This window comes from Elephas maximus, chromosome 19 (genome assembly GCF_024166365.1).
Source record: "Elephas maximus indicus isolate mEleMax1 chromosome 19, mEleMax1 primary haplotype, whole genome shotgun sequence".
Classification (NCBI taxonomy): Eukaryota; Metazoa; Chordata; class Mammalia; order Proboscidea; family Elephantidae; genus Elephas; species Elephas maximus.
Genome location: NC_064837.1, coordinates 33,754,120 through 33,775,370, shown reverse-complemented (window position 1 = coordinate 33,775,370; position 21,251 = coordinate 33,754,120). Strand labels below are relative to the sequence as shown.

Sequence of the window (21,251 nt, the reverse complement as noted above, 5' to 3'; positions counted from 1 at the left end):
TTATAAATTAATTTCACCTGTTATAAAAGTAGTATGTTAAAATTTTGAAAAAATAAAAAGGAGATAAGAAATTTATATTTTGTTTACCTTATTTTAGAGATTATAAACCTGGAGTTCATGGATAGAGATCATGAGTGGGCTTTAGCATATTGTGTGCACAATTTTATGAATATGTACTTTTGTACATTTTTCTGGATAGAGGTTTTATAACTTTCATCATATTCTCTAAGAGGTTTTTGAATAAAAAAGGTAAGAATTATTCCTAATATAATTACTACTAGCATTCAGGGCATGTGAATATTAAAAAAATAATTTTTAAATAGACTATACTTGGGAACCCTGGTGTTGTAGTGGTTAAGAGCTATGGCTGCTGACGAAAATGTTGGCAGTTCGAACTCACCAGGTGCTTCTTGGAAACTATGGGGCAGTTCTTCTCTGTCCTATAGGGTCACTATGAGTTGGAATTGACTTGACAGCAACTGGTTAGTTTGTTTGTTTTTTAATACTTACAATTTTTGTCTTGCATTTTTTAATACCATGTGGTATTTTTCCATAATGTGATATCTTTTCATAATCTTTTTTGCATAAAGCTTTTACATTTTAAAAGTTAGTCATCCAAAAACCAAAACTAAACCCAGTGCTGTCGAGTTGATTCCGACTCATAGCGACCCTATAGGACAGAGTAGAACTGCCCCATAGAGTTTCCAAGGAGCGCTTGGTGGATTCGAACTGCTGACCCCTTGGTTAGCAGCCTTAGCACTTAACCACCACACCACCAGGGTTTCCCGAAAAGTTAGTCATACCAACAATAAAATGTATAAACAAATTGTTGTAAACTGTGGTGTATAAGGATACCCTAGTGGCGTAGTGGTTAAGTGCTATGGCTGCTAACCAAAAGGCCGGCAGTTCAGATCCACCAGGCGCTCCTTGAAAACTCTGTGGGGCGGTTCTACTCTGTTGTATAGGGTCGCTGTGAGTCGAAATCGACTTGATGGCAATGGGTTTGGCTTTTTTGTTTTTTGGTGGTGTATAAAATGGAATACTACAAAGCAATGAAAAGGAACGAACTACTGCCATGACAACAATGTAGACAAATCTTATAGACATAATGTTGAGTGAAAGAAACCAGATACAAAAGAGTACAAACTGTATGATTTCATGTTTATAAAATTTAAGAACAAACAAACCTAATTATGGTGATGGAAGTCTAAATACAGTTACCACTTGGGGAGGGGGCAATTTGGGCTGGGAAGGGCACAAGAGAACCATCTGGGATTCAAGGAATGTTCTATATCTTGAATGGATGTTAGTTACATGGGGGTGTGTGTGCATGTATGTATATATGTTTAATGAGCTGTACACTTAAGTCTACTGTATATATTATACTTCAATAAAAAATATACAAATAAAATTTATGTTCAAAGGAAATTAGAAAATACATAAAGGAACAAAGAAAAAAAATGACTCATGAACACAAATATGACATTGTTAGCATTTTTTGTCTACCCATGCCTTCTATGCATATATTTGCTTATTATATTTCTGATATGATACATGTTTGTTTGTAGCTTCTTTCATTTAACAATATGTTACGACTACTTTCCTATTTTAGGAGCTCTGGCGGTGTCTTTAAATGCTCAGCTGCTAACCAAAAGGTCAGCAGTTTGAACCCACCAGAGGCTCTGCAGGAGAAAAGAGCCGGCGGCCTGCTTCCATAAAGATTACAGGCTGGGAAACCCTATGGGGCAGTTATACTCTTTTCTATAGGGTCACTATGAATTGGAATCGACTTGATGGTACATGACAACAACAATAACAACACATTTTTCTATTTTAATAACATTATTTCACATGATTTTTAATTGGAATATAGTATTTTTGTGAGTGCTCATGCCCTAAATTATTTGATTAGTATTTGAAATTTAAATCATTGTTAGTTTTCCCGGTATAATAAATAATTCTGATATGAACATCCTTGAAAGTATATCATTGTACTTATCTTGATTATTTTCTTTGTATACCCCAGGTACTAATGCTTTGCCAATTATTGCATTACATGTACATTCTTGTGTCTATGGCTTACCTGGTTATTTAGGGTATTTTTTCCAAAGGTTCTTAGTTTTAGTGCATTCAGATTTGTCAGTCTTTTTCCTTTACGGATTGTGTTTTTTGAGTTTAGATTTTTAAGCAATATTTCCTTATCCTGTGCTATATTTTCGGAAACCCTGGTGGCATAGTAGTTAAGAGCCACGGCTGCTAACCAAGAGGTCGGCAGTTCAGATCCACCAGGCGCTCCTTGAAAAACCTGTGGGGCAGTTCTACTCTGACCTATAGGGCTGTTATGAGTCAGAACAACGGGTTTGGTGCTGTATTTTCTTCTAAAAGTTTTAAAGTCTTTTAATAAAGATTTTCAGTCTGCAGTTTATTTTTGTTAATATTGTGAAGTAAGGAATCCATTTTTTTTTCCTATATGTATAGTTGAATTATCCCAGCACCATTTACCAAGTAAGTCTACCCATTTCTCTATAATTTATAATGTTACCATTGCTCATATCTAATTTTCGTATATGTGTGGATTTAATTCTGGACTTCTGTTCAATGAATCTGCTTATCTGTCCTTGTACAATATTAAACTTTCTTATTTAGTATTTACTATAGCTTTTTTTTTTTTTTTTTATAGCTTTAGAAAAATGCCGATATTTGGTAGGGCAGATAGCCTCACCTTGTTTTTTCCTTCAGAATTATCTTGGCTCTTCTTGGCCTTACTTGGCCATTCGAATTTTTGAATTAAGTTTTAGATTTCCATGAAAAATTGTGTTGGAATAATGATTGGAAATGAATTGAATTTATGGATTAATTTGGGAAGAATTGATGTATTTAAAATATGGAGCTTTGCCATTCATAAACGGGATATAGTTCTTCATTTATTTAGCTCTTACTATATGTCTTTTAATAAAATTTTATTTTTTTGAAGACTGAGATATTTTTGGTTGGATTTATTCCTACGTAGCTTAAAGTTTCTATTGTTATTACAAATCGTATATTTAAAAAATTGAATTTTCTAATCATTAGTGTATATATAAGAATGATAGTTGATTTTTAGTTACTTACCCAGGAGTTTCTGGGAGACGCAAATGGTTAAATGCTCTACTACTAGCTGAGAGGTTGGCAGTTCAAACCCACCCACAGGCTCCTGGAAGACAGGCCTGGCAATCTACTTGCAGAAGATCTCAGCCTTGAAAACCCTTTGGAGCAGCTCTGCTCTGCACACATGGAGTTGCCATGAGCCGGAATCGACTTGACTACAATCAGTTACCACAACAGCAATCTTGTAGTCAACCACCTTGTTCAATTATCTTATGATTTTATCCATAGATTATCTTGAATTTTCTGTGGAGATAATCCTATTGTCTATTAGCGATGACCATTTTATTTTTTTCCAATTCTTTCACATTTTATTTCTTACTGCGCTAGTTAAAATTGCCTCTACAATGTTTATCACAAGCAGTGATAAAGACATCCTTGTCTTGTTTCTTACTTTAAAGCAAACGTTACTAGTGTTACACCCTTAAGTAAGATGTTTGCTGTAGGTTTTTTTTTTTCTTAATTTTTATTATTTTATTAACAGCTTTTTTGAGCTATAGAAGCCCTGGTGGTACAGTGGCTAAGTGCTCAGCTGCTAACAGAAGGGTCGGTGGTTCAAACCCACCAGCCATTCTGTGGGAGAAGGATGTGGCAGTCGGTTTCTGTAAAGATTCAAAAAACCTGGTGCCTTTGGGTCATTTCCAACTCACTCATAGAGACACCATAGGACAGAGTGAAACTGCCCCATGGGATTTCCATTGCTGTAATCTTTGCAGGAGCAGACTGCCACATCTTTCTGCCACGGAGTAGCTGGTGGGTTTGAACCACTAACTTCTTGGTTAGGAACTGAGCGCTTAACCATTGTGCCATCAGGGCTTCTTCCGTAAAAATTACAGCCTTGGAAACCCTATGGAGCAGTTTTACTCTGTTCTGTAGGGTCACTGTGAGTCAGAATCAACGTGATGGTAACAGGTTATATATATATTTTTTTTTTATTGAGATATAATTCACGTACCATAAAATTCACCCTTTTAAAGTGTTTAATTCAGTGGTTTTTGGTATACACACAGAATTTTGCAACCATTACTACTAATTTCAGAACATTTCATCACCATCAAAGGAACCTTGTACTTGTTAGCTGTCACTCCCCATTTTATCTTCCCCCACGCCCTGAAACTACTAGTGTACTTTTTGTTTCATTGGATTTGCCTACTCTGGACATTTCATATAAATGGAAAAACACAGTATGTGGCCTTTTGTGACTGGCTTCTTTCACTTAGCATAATGTTTTCAAGGTTTTCCATTCTATGAGTGCTGTAGGTTTTTTTTTTATAGGTATCTTTTATTAAGTTAAGAAAATTTCCTCTAATCCTGGTTAGCTAAAAATTTTATCATTATGATTATTGAATTTTTAAAGTTTTTACCAAAGCAACATGCATACATAATTTAGAGTCAGTTAATTCTTATAAGAAAAGCATCCCTCAGCACCACTCTTTCTTACTACTAATTTTCATTCCCTAGTGCCACATTCAACTCTTATAGTGGTTTATTCTGGTGTTTACAGCATTTTTCTAAGTAATACATAGATTCTGCTACTCTTGAGTTTTCTATTTTAGATGTTCTCTATTGAGAACATTTTCTTCCTTCTCTGCCTCTTTGCTGCCTCTCTCCCTTCCCCTTTCGCTTTCTCCCTTCTCTGTTTTCTCAGCATAGTAACATCAACATTCAGTGTGTACGTTATCATGAATATATATTATAATTTATGGTAGTAAAATCATGTAACTTACTTGATTACATTTTTATACAACTTTATGTTTCCTATGGAGTAATAATTATCTGGGTTCTTTTTTTTGCTTAGTTTTCTATTTATTCCCCATCCTAGCTGCCAAGTGTTCAGGAAACCTATCTGGAAGTGAACTGGGAGTAGTCTCATTATTCAGCATATAGAGTTTAATTTAGGGCTTCTATTTTTATTGCAATGCCTCACTTTCAGTAGTTCAGAGTCTCTATAGTTTAACAGAGTAAATTAGCAGTGTTCTGTCACTATTGCAGAGAAATACTAGCCTAGATGAAAGATTCTACTGAGGGGACTTGATTTTTTAAAAAGGAACAATTTGAAACTTGTATTTCATTAAACATTTGCAGGGCTCAATATTTTTCCAAGTTCATATTGTCTCTTTCTCTTTTGTTTTTTAATTTCTTTTTGAAAACTCTTCTGTTTGTATTCTTTAGTGTTTTGTTCAGTGGAGACTGATTTTTAGTTTTACAGATTTATATTATTTCACAATATATCTGAAAATTAAAGTTTATCTGACTTCATTTAAGTATTTTCCCACTTTATTTTCACTGAACATATATATTTTATTGTCAAACATGAGGATTGTTACTAATCTCTTATTGCTTCATTTCTCAGTTTTCTCCTTTACAGTGTGGGGAAGCATACTTTTGGTCTTCTGTTTGTCTTAAATAATGCCTGCACTTCCATCTGTATTAAAACTGTATGAACCATGTTGAAACTAATGAGCCAGTTAGCATGCGTTTTGTATTTAGCATATAGTGTTTCCTTGTGTCATTTTTTTTTTTTTCATTTTGCTTGTCATATAGTCACATTATCCTCAGCATTGGAGTTACTCCTAGGAGGTAATTTGGCATTTACGGTAGCACATCATCTCTTTTAAGTCCCAAAGAAAAACCATTTGGTACATTTCTACTTCGTTCACTACTTTTGAAGGTTTTTTTTAAAAATCCTGATTGCACAAAGAAGTAACGAACCTCCTAAATGTCTAACTTACTGAAGTGTTTTTTAACTCTGAGGAGAATTGGGCTTATATGGGAATCCAGAATGCATTGTTGGTGCTTATCTATTAATGATGTTCACCTACAATTTCAATGAGTATTTCATTTGGGTTTTATTATAGTTTTGAGAAGTCCTCCCCTCCTCCACATTGCACTTAATATGGTAATTTCTTATAGGGACATTTTTCTGCTGTCCTTCAAAAAGAAGAAAAAGTCTCATCAGTTCATGGTAAGGAGGAAGCAAGAGAAATACCTGTTATCAGTGCTTCAACTCAAGTAATGCTCAAAGGACTTTTTATGGTGCTTGACTATCTTTTTAGGCAAAATAGCAGGTAAGTGAAGATATCTGATCTGTATTTTTCTTAAAACATTAGTCTAATTGGGTGCTAATGTGTTTATTGCATACTAGTGGTTGAGAAAGTAGGAGAATCATGAACAAGTGGTATAGATATTATGTGTTTGCTGTTATTGACACAGACTCAAAGCAGTTGAAATTAGTCCTTATTTATTAAAATGACTATTGAAATCAGTAAATTAATACATTGAGTTAATTCAGCATTAAATTCATAGTGCTCCACTACTAAGTTTAAGGACTAAAGGCTATGAATTTTCTTTTAAATATGGTTTTGATTTGTTTCTTCCAGTGTCGGATGTCTTTCCTTTTGTATGAACCCTTTTTTTAAAAACCCCACTCATTGCGTCAAGTCGATTCCGACTCACAGTGACTCTATAGGACAGAGTAGAACTGCCCCACAGAGCTTCCAAGGAGCGCTTGGTGGATTCGAACTGCCAACCTTTTGTCTAGCAGCCATAACTCTTGACCACTATGCCACCAGGGTTTCTGCAGCCTCTATTTAGTATAGCGGAAAATGAAAGGCAGTCAGTTTCCCCTGTCGTACCCCTCGTTAAGAGTTCTTGGGTGGTGCAAATGATTAAGTGCGAGACCACTAACTGAAAGGTTCATGACTGGAACTCATCCAGAGGAACCTTGGAAGATAAGTTTGGTGATCTGCTTCTGAAAGGTTATAGCCTTAAAAACTCTGTGGAGTGCAGTTCTGCTCTGCAGCACATTGACTCGATGGCAACAAGACCCCTTGTTAGAGTATTACCTGGTTCCAGTATTTTTATAAAATTCTCTCCACAGATTGTTGTGTACCTGACCTGAACGTTGAGATCTGATCTCCCCAGAGGTGAAATTAACAGTAAAATATTATAATGAGGAGAAGATACGGGATACCTTTTTTTATTCTCTTTAAGCCTAGATGTTTATACTCTTTATTGGAAGGTATTATGAACTAGATGGGATCACAGAGATCATCTGGTTCATTAAAATGTCTTCACTGAAAACAGAATAAAACTGAGATCCAGATTTTAAAAGACCTTTAAAATTTTATAATTAGCTCCTAAAACATTCTTGACTTTCTGTAAAAAATTCTTTCCATTTTCCCATAAAAATAAAAAAACTGTAACCGACGTTTTAGTTTCGTTAACAGTAATATTGTTTTCTGTTTTATAACGAATCACATAACATATAGTACAAAGAGCTCTGGACAGGGAGTTAGGCAGCCTGGGTTTTAATTGTTTGAAAGTCGGGATGGGAAGTGGGTGGTGAGGGGTGAATGGTTAGATTAGATGATTTCTAGTATTCCCTGTAAGAGTGAGTTGATTTTATGATTTAATGCTTAATTTGTATCAGAATTACTGAATTTAATTAGTTGTGGGGGCTGTTGGTGGGGAAAATGTTATCTCTGAGTGGAAAGGTAACAGCACTCTCAATTAAATTTTAGTAGTTTTTATATTGTATGTAGGTGGAATATTATATGTTATAAAATTCCAGTATTTAATTACCATCATCTTTTCATCTAGATTTGCAGATGATTATAAAGTTGCTATTCAACAGACTTACTCTTGGATAAATCAGACTGATACTTCAGATAGAAACGAGTTTTTTGCTCTACCAAAAAATAAGAAACGCTCTCGACAGAAAACTGCAGTTCACGTGCTGAATTTTTGGTGCTTAAATCCAGCTGTGGTAAGCCTATTATGTTGTAAATGAAAGTTTTTTTCCTTTTGCTCAATACTGATAATTGAGTGAATGTGTTTGACTCTTCTAAACATGATTTTATGTATCAAATATTGTTTCCTTTTAGGCCTTTTCAGATATTGATGAAAAAGTTCAGACAATCGTTTTGACATCTGGAACATTATCACCGATGAAATCCTTTTCATCAGAACTTGGTGTTACGTTTACTATTCAGCTGGAGGCTAATCATGTCATTAATAACTCACAGGTTTGTACTTTTTTTAAGGTGCTCAGACTTTCTACCTAAATATCATTCTGTATAGTAATCAAATTAAAAGGTACCTGTAGTGCCAGCAAACACTGGTAAAAAGTCAACATTTCAGTTTTAAAATAAAAGAAAATTACCAGTTAGTTGATATAATCAACAAAAGGAATATTAATAAATAGCATTCCTTCAACCCAGTGAATAAAAGTACACATTTTGGATGTGGACACAGTATTGCAATACTTATTTGAATAAATTTTAGTTTTTTCTAAGAAAATTAAAAACAGAACAAAAATTGGGATTCTTTACTGTAGTTGCTGTTGTATAATTATTGGTTTATGTGTTTCTGTTTTCCATTAGACTATGGTATGTCTTTATTCTTTTTACATCCTCAGCCTTCCTTCATGCCTAGATTTATACCTGGCATTTAACAAGTGTTCATCACTTGGTTGTATATCTGAAATGGAATTAGAAGTACTCTTATGAGTCCTATGACTTAAGATTTCAATTTTTATAACAATACCTTATAAATGTTATTTTAATTTTCTGAAGAATGTTTAAATTGTCATTTTCATTTTATGGAGTAATTTAAAGTTGTCAGCTACTAATTGCTTAACACCACCTGTCTGTGTATCTAATACAATTTAAGTTCTATTAGAAAGTAGTCTGTAGACATCATGACACTTTGCTGTTAATTACTTTAGCATGTCTTTTCTAAGAACAAGGACCTTATCCTACATAACCACAATAACATGATTGCACTCAAGAAATTTAATATTAATACAATAGAGTTCTCAATCCAGATGTATAGGTAGGGGCATTTTTTGTTCTCACAATTACTTGGGAGGAACTACTGGCGTTTAGTAGATGGGGCCCCAGAGTGCTAAGCCTTCTTTATAACTAAGAATCGTGCTTCCCAGAATACCAAGTGCACCTGTTAATAAACATTGCTATAATAGTTTTTTTTTTTATAAAGAGTAGCAAAGAAAAAATACTTGTTCCCCATTTTCAGGTTGCTTTCTTGGAAATCTATGGGGCAGTTCTACTCTGTCCTACAGGGTCACTATGAGTCAGAATCAACTCAGTGGCTTCAAGTTTTTTTCTTGGTTTCTTTAAAGATACAAATAAATATGGTAAGTAATTAGTAAATTCAGCATACATTTTCTCATAAGAATGTTACTGTAGGTTATAATTGTGTCTTCATCTAATGTACAAATACCCATTTAATGTGTAATGTTGCTGGTTTGTTAGAATAATGTAGTTGTTCAGTTGTATTCTGTTGTACTATAATGTTTTCCCACAACTTTTTATTTTGAAAAATTATAAACTTCAGAAAAGTTGAAAGAATAGTATAATATAATTAATATTTTTATACCTTCATCTAGATGAATCAATTGTTAATGTTTTGTAATATTTGCTTTTCTTTCTCTGTGTATATGCGTGTGTACACACATATTTTTGGATAAACTATTAGAAAGTAGTCTGTAGGGATCATGACACTTGGCCCTTAATTACTTTAGCATGTCTCTCCTAAGAACAAGGACCTTATCTTACATAACCACGATAACATGATCACATCCAAGAAATTTAATATTGATACAGTAGAGTCAATTTTCATATTTCCCTGATTGTCCCCAGAATGTCCTTTTTTTTTTTTTTAATTCAGAATCCAGTCAAATATCATACATTGCATTTGGCTTTCAGATCTGTTTAGTTTTTCATCTAAAACAGTTTTCTTGCCCTCTTTGTTTCTTTCATAATTGTTGTTTTTAAAGAGTCCAGGTTACCAGTTATGTTGATGACTGTTTTATAATCTGGATTTGTCTGATGGTTTCCTCATGATAAGATTTTGGCAAGAATACTAGATAGGTGAAATCGCTACTTCCCATTTCATTATATTAGGAGTCACAAAAATATCACTTTGTACCCTTACTGGTTGATCATTTGGTTAAGGTGGTGTCCATCAGACCTCGCATTGTAAAGGGATATTCTATGGGTTGATGCTTTGAGACCATGTAAATATACTTTTACACAGTGGTTTTAGCATTTATTGATGATCCTCACCTTGTATTAGTTATTACATTGATAATTGCAACATGGTGATTTTCTGAGCCTGTCATTCCTTCTGCGTGTGTTAGCTGGGCATTCTTATGTAAAGAAGAGCTCCGCCTTCTGTCTTTTTATAAAGTATTAGTAAAGACTCACAGTTTTGTCTTTTATTTTAATTCAGAGTGTTATAATTCATTATAATAATTAAAAAAAAAATTGGGTGCTCAGCTTGTCCTAAATTTTGCCTTCAAACTCTTCTGTTCTTTTAACCTGTCCTTCTTAGTCTTTGAGTACTTTTTTCTTCTGCCCCAACAAGAAAGGCTCATCTTATATTTTTCCTGTCCCAGATACTAGTCTCATCTTATATTTTTCCTATCCTAGATATTAAAATCAGCCGTTTCTCCAATGAGCTTGGTTTTTGTGTGTGTGTATATATATATATATAAATTATATACGTGGTTCAGAAGTTAAAACTATGTAAAAAAGTATATTCAGGAAAATCTTAAGTCCATTCTTATTCCTTTACTGTGAGGTTTTCAACTGTCGTTTCAGTGGTAACATTCTTTCCCTCTGACCAGAAACAGGGCAGCCAGGAAAATACTTATATTCCCTGATGTAGCTGAGATACACGCTTAGCCTACTGCCTGCCCCAAATGAAGTAAAGAGAATATATCCCAGCTCTCTGAGTATGTCAGCATCTTGCTATGACCTTTGTGGCCAGTTACTCAATGTGTAGTGGAAACAAATGAGGGTCAGTTATTTACATCCATTCAGAATTCTGTGGAGGTCAGTACATGAAAATATATAAGTAGCTACATAAAGAAAGTATGTAAGAGTTAAGTTTTCTGCTAACATTGGCTAACATAGCTCGTAAGCTGACTTTATGAACATGATGGTTTTGAAAATCCAGTCTTTGCCCTATCTCGATTTATGATTCTGTTAACAATTTTCAGAGACCAGCGTGTTTACTAGAATGATAAAATTGACTACAACCATGTGAAGCCCTAACTTTTGTATTAAAAACCAATGCTTTAATGAACCTTGTAAATTAAATTCAAAATATTATAGGGCTGTTATCTTTTTCAACCATCAGTATTTGGATTACCTTTAGATTCCTAGTAAAGTTTGTTCTTTCTCCTAGTCAAATTAACTAGACTAAGGCTAGATCTGTATGAATGTGCAAATAACTAAAATTTGGTGGGTCTGATTTTCTGTTTGAGCACCAGTGAACTTGTAAAAGAGTAGTTCCTGTCATTGTTAAGTCTTAGATAATTACATGTTGCAGATCATACCCCCTGCCCCATGTTTTGGAATATCTGATTCTATTTTGGTGTATGGACCTGAAGTATTCATTTTGTTTGATCATTTATTCATCCAAGAAAAAAATTTTACATGCTTAATTTTGCAAAGCTATTGAGGAAAGAGATAAGTAAAACCCTCTTTGCCATCAAAGAACTTTCATTGTAAGAGAATCAGTGATCTGCCTAGACAAAACTTTTATAAGTTAAATCTATATAAAATTAACTAAAGGTAATAAGAAAAAAATAGCATTTTTTAAATAAATTTCTTTTAAACTTGCTTGCTCTTGTTTTGAGATATATGTAATTAAGGCTCCCAACTAAATGGTAATTTGCCTGCCTAGTTTAGACATAACTCTAATACTGAAATATTCATTTTCTAGGTTTGGGTTGGCACCATTGGATCAGGCCCCACAGGTCGGAATCTCTGTGCTACCTTCCAGCACACTGAAACATTTGAGTTCCAGGATGAAGTGGGGGCACTTTTGTTATCTGTGTGCCAGACTGTGAGCCAAGGAATTTTGTGTTTCTTGCCATCTTATAAGGTAAGGGAGTATTTGTTGTATCTTTTGCCTTTAAAAAATCACATGAAATTACACTGATAAGCTTGCTAGTGTCAGAAGCAACAGGGAAACAATTATATAGTAGTCCCCTCTTATCCACAGGGGATACATTCCAAGACTCCCAGTGGAAGCCTGAAACCACGGATAGTACTGAACCCTATATATACTGTTTTTTCCTATACATATATACCTATGATAAGGCTTAATTTATCAGTTAGGGACAGTAAGAGATTAACAACAATATCAAATAAATAGAACAGTCATAACGATATACTATAATAAAAGTTATGTGAATGTGGTCTCTCAAAATATTGACTGTACTCAGCCTTCTTCTTATGATAATGTGAGATGATGCTATTTTTTTTTTTCTTTATTAAGTCAAGAACTTTCATTGTTAAACTTAAAGGAAGCATTTTATGGCTTCTCCTTGGATTATACAAATTGCCAGCATCACTACTCTTGCACTTTGGGGCTGTTATTAAGTAAAATAAAAGTTATGTGATCACAAGCACTGTGATGCTGTAACAGTCGATGTGATAACTGAAAGGGCTACTAAGTGACTAATGGGTAGGCAGCGTATACAACGTGGATACGCTGGACAAGGGGAAGATTCACGTCTGGGGCGAGACACAAGATTTCATCATGCTACTAAGAACAGTGCACAGTTTAAAACTTACAAATAGTTCATTTCTAGAATTTTTCGTTAAATGTTTTCAGGCTGCTGTTCACTGTGGGTAACTGAAACCGTGGATAAGGGGGCCTACTGTAGTTTTCTAAACATGGTTTCACTTATTTATTGATTGACTAAGATACCAAACCAAAAATCAAGCCTGTTGCTGTCAAGTCTGTTCCAATTCACGGCAATCCTATTGGACAGAGTAGAACTGTCTTTTAGTGATTCTAAGGCTGTAATCTTTACGAAGCAGACTGTTACATCTTTCTCCTATGGAGCAGCTGGTGGGTTTGAACTGCCAGCCTTCTAGTTAGCAACAGAGTGCTTAGCCATTGTGCCACCAGGGCTCCCTTTGGCTAAGATACTGCCTGATTATTCTATCACTGTTTTACTTAAAAGCCTAAAAGACTTAAGCAATGTTATATAAGATGACTGTTTATATGTACATTATTTTTGTTATTAGGGGCAACTTAATATTTTCATAGTTGAAGGAAAATGAGCATTCTTAATTATACTTTTGAATGGTTAAGTAATCTGAATCTAAAGCCAAACTGTTTCTGTTGTTGGCTATCTTTTTGCTTCATGCATCTAGCCAGAAAAAAAATTAGTGATGTTTTCTTGTTTTTAGAGTCACTCTGGTTTTTAATAATATTTTCTTGAGTTAAATTAAAATTACATAATACATTTTGATTCTCCTGATATTCAAAGTGGAAGCCCTGGTGGTATAGTGGTTAAGAGCTACGGCTGCTACCGAAAGGTCAGCAGTTTGAATCTACCAGGCACTCCTTGGAAACCCTGTGGGACAGTTCTACCCTCTTCTGTAGGGTCGCCATGAGTTGGAATCTACTCAGTGACAACGGCTTTTGGTTTTAAGATACTCAAAGTATAGAAGCCACAGATAATATCCCACTTAATCAAAATCTAAGGTAAATTCCAATGTAGCGAAGTGGCGTTTCCTTTTATTTTTTCATAGGAAGTTATACATCTAAGGATAGAAGCAGAAGCAAGTATTATATTTGAATGACAGTGTTGTACTTTTGGCTCTCCTACTGTCTTTCCATCTATAAAAAGTGGTGTGGCATCAGACCTCGTCTAACTTCAAGGGGAGGGAAGAGAGTCAAGATCAGCATCAGCCCAAGGCTGATTCCCATTAGGTGGAGGTCAGACCTACCTCCATTCTCCAGACTTTTTTTTACCAGTTCTGACACCAGCCATCCCTCCCATGACACCCTGTACTTCTCTGCTGGGTTCCATAAGTCTTTGCAATGGCTGCACAGAACTCACAGACCATACTCATGATTATGGGGTTTACTAGGGAAATAACAGGTTACAATTCAGGATCAGGACCAACTTGGAGGTACAGGAACAACTCAGGATACAATTCTTCGACCAGGACTTCTTCTCTGCCATGCCCGCAGGCAGGCCTCAGTCTTGGCCCTTGGCCCTCACTCTTGGCCAGGCCTCTACCCTGCCCAGGCAAGTATTACAAAGCTCTTTAACTCTGCAGATAAGTGCCCTAAGGCACCCCACTCCACCAGGAAGCCGCCTACCCAAAGGCGCTCAGCTCTGTCGCTACATGGATTGGTGAACCTAACCTGCTGCCTGCTGGTCCCTTGCAACTGCCATCTCATGCCATCTTTGGTGTTATAGCTCTGTCTCTCTGTGTTGTGGGTCTAGTAGGTTCTCAGTACAGGAAACCTGGCTGCTCTTCTTTTTTTTTTTTTTAATTGTGCTTTAGGTGAAAGTTTACAGAGCAAATTATTGTATCATTAAACAGTTAATACACAGATTGTTTTGTGACATTGCCTGCCAAACCCACAATGTGTCAACACCCTCCTCTTCTCCACCCTGGGTTCCCTGTTTCCTTTCCTCTAGTTTCCCTGTCCCTTCCTGCCTTCTCATCTTTGTTTTTGGTCAGGTGTGTCCATTTAGTCTCGTACATATGATTGAACTATGAAACACATTCCTCACGTGTTATTGATTGCCTTATATACCTCTCTGATCTTTATCTGAAGGATGAACTTTGGAAGTGACTTCAGAACTGAATTAAAAGGGTGTCTGGGGGCTATACTGTCGGGATTGCTCCAGTCTCTGTCAGACCAGCAAGTTTGGTTTTTTTGAATTTGAATTTTTGTTTTTCATTTTTCTCCCGCCCTGTCCAGGATCCTCTATTGTGATCCCTGTCAGAGCAGTCGGTGGTGGTAGCTGGGCACTATCTAGCTGTTCTGGGCTCAGTCCAGTGGAGGATGTGGTAAATGTGGTCCATCAGTTCTTTGGACTAATATTTCCCTCTTGTCTTTGGTTTCCTTCATTCTCCTTTGCTGTAGCCAGGATGGGACCAGTAGATGTAGCTTAGATGCTACACACAATATTTGGATGTAGAACATTTTCTATGTTATGCCAGTTGAGCTAGATGTCCCCTGAGACCATGGTCCCCAGCCTTCAGGCCAGTAACTAATCCCCCAAGGAGTTTGGATGTGTTTGTGAAGCGTCTGTGACTCTGCCTTGGTCAAGTTGTGCTGACTTCTCTGGTATTGTGTACTGACTTATCCTTCACCACAGTTGCCACTTATCTACTATCTAGTTAGTGTTTTTTCCGTCCCTCTCCTCCTCTCTCTTATAACCATCAAAGATTGTTTCTTTTTGTGTGTCTCATGCACTATTTGTTCTTTTGGGATTAATTTATTTCACTCAGCATAATGCCCTCCAGATTCATCCATGTTGTGAGATGTTTCGCAAATTCATCATTGCTCTTTATCTTTACATAGTATTCCATTGTGTGTATATACCATAGTTTGTTTATCCATTCATCTGTTGATGGGCATTTAGGTTGTTTCCATCTTTTTGCTACTGTGAAAAATGTTACAGTGAACATGAGTGTGCATGTGTCTATTCATGTGACAGCTCTTATTTCTCTAGGATATATTCCTAGGAGTGGGATTGCTAGACTGTATGGTATTTCTATTTGTTGCTTTTTAAGGAAGTGCCATATCGTTTTCCAAAATGGTTGCAGCCTTTTACATTCCCACCAGCAGTGCCTAAGAGTTCCAATCTCCCCACAGCCTCTCCAGCGTTTGTTATTTTCTGTTTTTTTTTTACTAGTACCCTCAATGTTAGGGCAAGATGGTATCTCGTAGTTTTGATTTGCATTTCTCTAATGGCTAGTGATCATGAGCATTTCCTCATGTGTCTGTTAGCCACCTGATTGTCTTCCTTGGTGAAGTGTCTGTTCATATCCTTTGCCCGTTTTTTTTTTTTTGTGTGTGCTTTAAGTGAGTTTACAGCGCATTAGTTTTTCATACAAATGTTTATATACACATTGTTATGTGACCCTAGTTGCTATGTGTACAATGTGACAGCACACTCTCCTTCCCACCCCGGATTTCCTGTGTCATTTATCTAGCTCCTGTCCCTTTCTGCCTTCTCATTTATCTACCTGAACTAAGAAGCACATTCTTCATGAGTATCATTTTATGTCTCATAACTGAAAAAAAAAAACCCAAGCCCATTGCCATCAAGTTGATTCTAACTCATAGCAACCCTATAGGACAGAGTAGAATTCCCCCATAGAGTTTCCAGGGAGTGCCTGGTAGATTCGAACTACTGACCTTTTGGTTAGCAGCCATAGCACTTAACCACTATGCTACCAGGATTTCCATTTTGTCTCATAGTCCAGTCTAATCTTTGAAGAGTTGGCTTCGTGAATGGTTTTAGCTCTGGTTAATGGAGAGTGTGGGGGCCATGTCTTCTGGGATTCCTCCAGTCTCAGTCAGACCATTAAATCTGGTCTTTTTACATGAGTTTGTGTTCTACACCGCACTTTTCTCCTGCACCATCAGGGACCCTCTGTTGTGTTACCTGGCAGGGCGGTCATTGGTGGTAGCTGGGCACCATCTAGTTCTTCTGATCTCAGGCTGATGGAGTCTCTGGTTTATGTGGCCTTTTTTGCCTCTTGCACTGATATTTTCCTTGGGTCTTTCGTGTTCATTCTCCTTTGCCTCCAGGTAGGTTGGGACCAATTGATGCATCTTAGATAGGCCCTTACTAGGTTTTAAGACTCGAGGTGCCACTTGCCAAAGTGGGATGTAGAACATTTTCTTAATAATCTTTGTTGTGCCAGTTAACCTAGATACCCCCAGAAACCATGGTCCCTAGACTCTCGCCCCTGCTACACTGTCCCTTGAAGTGTTTGGTTGTATTCAGAAAACTTCTTAGCTTTTGGTTTAATCCAATTTTGCTGACTTCCCCTGTATTGTGTATTGTCCTTCCCTTCACCTAAGATAATTCTTATTTACTAGCTAGTTAGTGAATACCCTTCTCCCTCCCTCCCCACTGCTGAAACCATCAAAGAATGTTTTCTTCTGTTTTAAACCTTTTCTTGAGTTCATATAATAGTGGTCTCATACAATACCTGTCCTTTTGGATTTACTAATTTCACACAGCATAATGCCTTCTAGATTCATCCATGTTATGAGGTGTTTTGCGGATTCATTGTTGTTCCTTACCGTTGCATGGTATTCAATTGTGTGAATTTACTATGATTTGTTTATCCATTCATCTGTTGTTGGGCACCTAGGCTGTTTCGATCTTTTTGCTACTGTGAACAGTGCTGCAGTAAATGTGGGTGTGCATATATCTAGTTGTGCGATGGCTCCTATTCCTCTAGGATATATTCCAAGGAGTGGGATTGCTGGATCACATGGTAGTTCTATTTCTCGCTTAAGGAAGTGCCAAATTCATTTCTACCAGCAGTGTGTAAGTGTTCCAGTCTGTCCACAACCTCTCCAATGTTTATTATTTTGTATTTTTTGGATTAATGCTAGCCTTGTTGGGGTGAGATGGTATCTCATTATAGTTTTGATTTGCATTTCTCTAATGCCGTTGCCCATTTTTTAAGTGGATAATTTGCCTTTTCATTGTAGAGGTGTTAAATTTTCTTATAGATTTTAGAGATTAAAACTTTGTTGGATATGTCATAGCCAAAATTTTTTTTTTTTGCAGTTTGTAGGTTCTCTTTTCACTCTTTGAGTGATATCTTTTGATGAGCATAACTTTAATTTTTAGAAGATCCCAATTATCTAGCTTATCTTCTGGTGTTTGTATATTGTTTTAGTTATGATTTGTGTCCTATTTATGCTGTATATTAGGACCCCTAGCGCTGGTGGCATAGTAGTTAAGAGCTTGGCTAGTAACCAAAAAGTCAGCAGTTCAGATCCACCAGCTGCTCCTTGGAAACCCTATGGGGCAGTTCTACTCTGTTCTAAGGGTCATCATGAAACTCGACAGTAATGGGTTTGTTTGTTTTTTTTTTTTTTTTGGTTAATGTTGACCCTGTTTTTTCATCTATGATCTTTATAGTTTTTGGTTTTATATTTAGGTCTTGATAAATTTTGAATTCGTTTTTGTGTATGATGTGAGGTATGGGTCCTGTTTCATTTTTTTTACAGATGAACTTCCGGTTTCACCAGCACCATTTATTAAAAAGGCTGTCTTTTCCCCACTTAGTGGGCTTTGGGCCATTGTCAAAGATAAGGTGGCTGTAGGTAAATGGATTTACATCTGAGTTTTCGATTCTGTTCCATTGGTCAATATGTTTGTCGTTGGCTACTGTGGCTGTATGGTAGGTTCTGAGATTAGGTAATAGGTAATATGATGCCTCTTACTTTATTCTTTTTCTTCAATAATACTGTTCTTATTCAGGGCCTCTTTCCTTTATATATAAAGTTGGTGACTAGTTTTTTCATCTCATTAAAGAATGCTATTGGTATTTGGATCAGGATTGCATTGTACCTCAGATTGCTTGGGTAGCATTGACATTTTCACAATGTTGGGTGTCCCTATTCAGGAGCATGGTATGTTTTTCTATTTATGTAGGTCTCCTTTGGTTTCTTGCAAGAGTGTTTTGTAGTTTTCTTAGCATAGGTCTTTTACATCTCTGGTTAGATTTATTCCTAAGTATTTCCTTTTCAAAGGTCTCTTTGTTGGTGTATGGGAATCCAACTGATTTTTGTATGTTGATTTTATAGCCTGCTACTCTGCTGAATCTATTAGTTCCAGTAGTTTTCTTGTGGTGTCCTTTGGTTTCTCTAATTATAGTATCATATCATCTGCGAATAGGGATAATTTTGCTTCTTCCTTACCAATTTGAATGGCCTTTATTTCTTTTTCTTACCTTGTTGCTCTAGCTAGGACTTCCAGCACTATGTTAAATACGAGTGGTTTTAAAGAGCACCCTTTCTTTTTTCCATTCTCAGAAGGGGAATGCTTTCAGCCTCTCTCCATTGAGAATGATATTGACTGTTGATTTTGTATAAAAAAAAAAAATAGATGCCCTTTATTATGTTGAGGGATTTCCCTTCTATAACTATTTTATTAAGTTTTTATCAGGAATGTGTGTTGGACTTCATCGATTTGCCTTTTCTACATCGATTGAGATGATCATGTGATTTTTTTATTTATGTGGTAGATTACATTGATTTATTTTCTCATGTTGAACCGTTCTTGCATACCTGGCATGAATACCCACTTTGTCATGGTGTATTATTTTTTTTTACATGGTACTGAATTCTGTTGGCTAGACTTTTGTTGAGAATTTTTACATCTATATTCGTGAGAGATATTGATCTGTAATTTTCTTTTTTTGTGGTATCTTTGCCTGGCTTTGGTATCAGGGTAATGCTGGCTTTATAGAATGAATTTGAAAGTGTCCCTTCCTTTTCTATGTTCTGAAGTAGTTTGAGTTGTATTCATATGAGGTCTTCTCTGAATGTTTTGTAGAATTCTTCAGTGAAGCCTTCTGGGCCAGGACTTTTTTTGTTGAGAGTTTTTTTTTTAATTACCTTTTCAACCTCTTCTTTTGTTATGGGTGTGTTCAGATCTTCTACCTCAGCTTATGCTAGTTTAGGTAAGTAGCGTGTTTCTAGAAATCTGTCAGTTTCCTCTAGGTTTTCAAATTTGTGGGAGTACAGTTTTTATTTATAAACTCTTCTATTAGTTTCAGTAGTTTTCTGGAGGATTCCTTAGGGTTTTCTGTGTATAAGATCATGTCATCTGCAAATAGAGATAATTTTACTTCCTCCTTGCCAATCTGGATGCCCTTTATTTCTTTGTCTAGCCTAATTGCTCTGGCTAGGACTTCTAGCACAATGTTGAATAAGAGTGGTGATAAAGGGCATCCTTGTCTGGTTCCCGTTCTCAAGGGAAATGCTTTCAGGTTCTCTCCATTTAGAGTGATGTTGGCTGTTGGCTTTGCATAGATGCCCTTTATTACGTTGAGGAATTTTCCTTCAATTCCTATTTTGGTAAGAGTTTTTATCATGAATGGGTGTTGGACTTTATCAAATGCCTTTTCTGCATCAATTGATAAGATCATGTGGTTTTTGTCTTTTGTTTTATTTATATGGTGGATTACATTAATGGTTTTTCTGATATTAAACCAGCCTTGCATACCTGGTATAAATCCCACTTGATCGTGGTGAATTATTTTTTTGATATGAATTCTATTGGCTAGAATTTTGTTGAGGATTTTTGCATCTATGTTCATGAGGGATATAGGTCTGTAATTTTCTTTTTTTGGAATGTCTTTACCTGGTTTTGGTATCAGGGAGATGGTGGCTTCATAGAATGAGTTGGGTAGTATTCCATCATTTTCTATGCTTTGAAATACCTTTAGTAGTAGTGGTGTTAACTCTTCTCTGAAAGTTTGGTAGAACTCTGCCGTGAAGCCATCCGGGCCAGGGCTTTTTTTTGTTGGGATTTTTTTGATTACCATTTCAATCTCTTTTTTTGTTCTGGGTCCATTTAGTTGTTCTACTTCTGAATGTGTTAGTTTAGGTAGGTAGTGTTTTTCCAGGAATTCATCCATTTCTTCTAGGTTTGCAAATTTGTTAGAGTACAATTTTTCGTAATAATCTGATATGACTCTTTTAATTTCAGTTGGTTCTGTTGTGATGTGGCCCTTCTCGTTTCTTATTCGGGTTATTTGTTTCCTTTGCCGTATTTCTTTAGTCAGTCTATCCAATGGTTTATCGATTTTGTTAATTTTTTCAAAGAACCAGCTTTTGGCTTTGTTAATTCTTTCAATAGTTTTTCTGTTCTCTAATTCATTTAGCTCAGCTCTAATTTTTATTATTTGTTTTCTTCTGGTGCCTGATGGATTCTTTTGTTGCTCACTTTCTATTTGTTCAAGTTGTAGGGACAGTTCTCTGATTTTGGCTCTTTCTTCTTTTTGTATGTGTGCATTTATCGATATAAATTGGCCTCTGAGCACTGCTTTTGCTGTGTCCCAGAGGTTTTGATAGGAAGTATTTTCATTCTCTTTGCATTCTATGAATTTCCTTATTCCCTCCTTGATGTCTTCTATAACCCAGTCTTTTTTCAGGAGGGTATTGTTCAGTTTCCAAGTATTTGATTTCTTTTCCCTAGTTTTTCTGTTATTGATTTCTAGGTTTATTGCCTTGTAGTCTGAGAAGATGCTTTGTAATATTTTGATGTTTTGGAT

At 36.0% G+C, this 21,251-nt stretch overlaps 1 protein-coding gene across 2 annotated transcripts in view; it reads left to right on the top strand.

The window, feature by feature from the left end:
• Positions 1-21,251, top strand: part of BRIP1 (BRCA1 interacting helicase 1) — a 171,474-nt gene that overhangs the window by 71,405 nt on the left and 78,818 nt on the right. For both annotated transcript variants that reach the window (XM_049860997.1, XM_049860998.1), the window contains exons 11-14: positions 6,058-6,212; positions 7,747-7,912; positions 8,031-8,171; positions 11,899-12,060. In XM_049860997.1, coding sequence (XP_049716954.1) covers positions 6,058-6,212; positions 7,747-7,912; positions 8,031-8,171; positions 11,899-12,060 — 624 coding nt within the window. The remainder of the gene's footprint in view (positions 1-6,057; positions 6,213-7,746; positions 7,913-8,030; positions 8,172-11,898; positions 12,061-21,251) is intronic.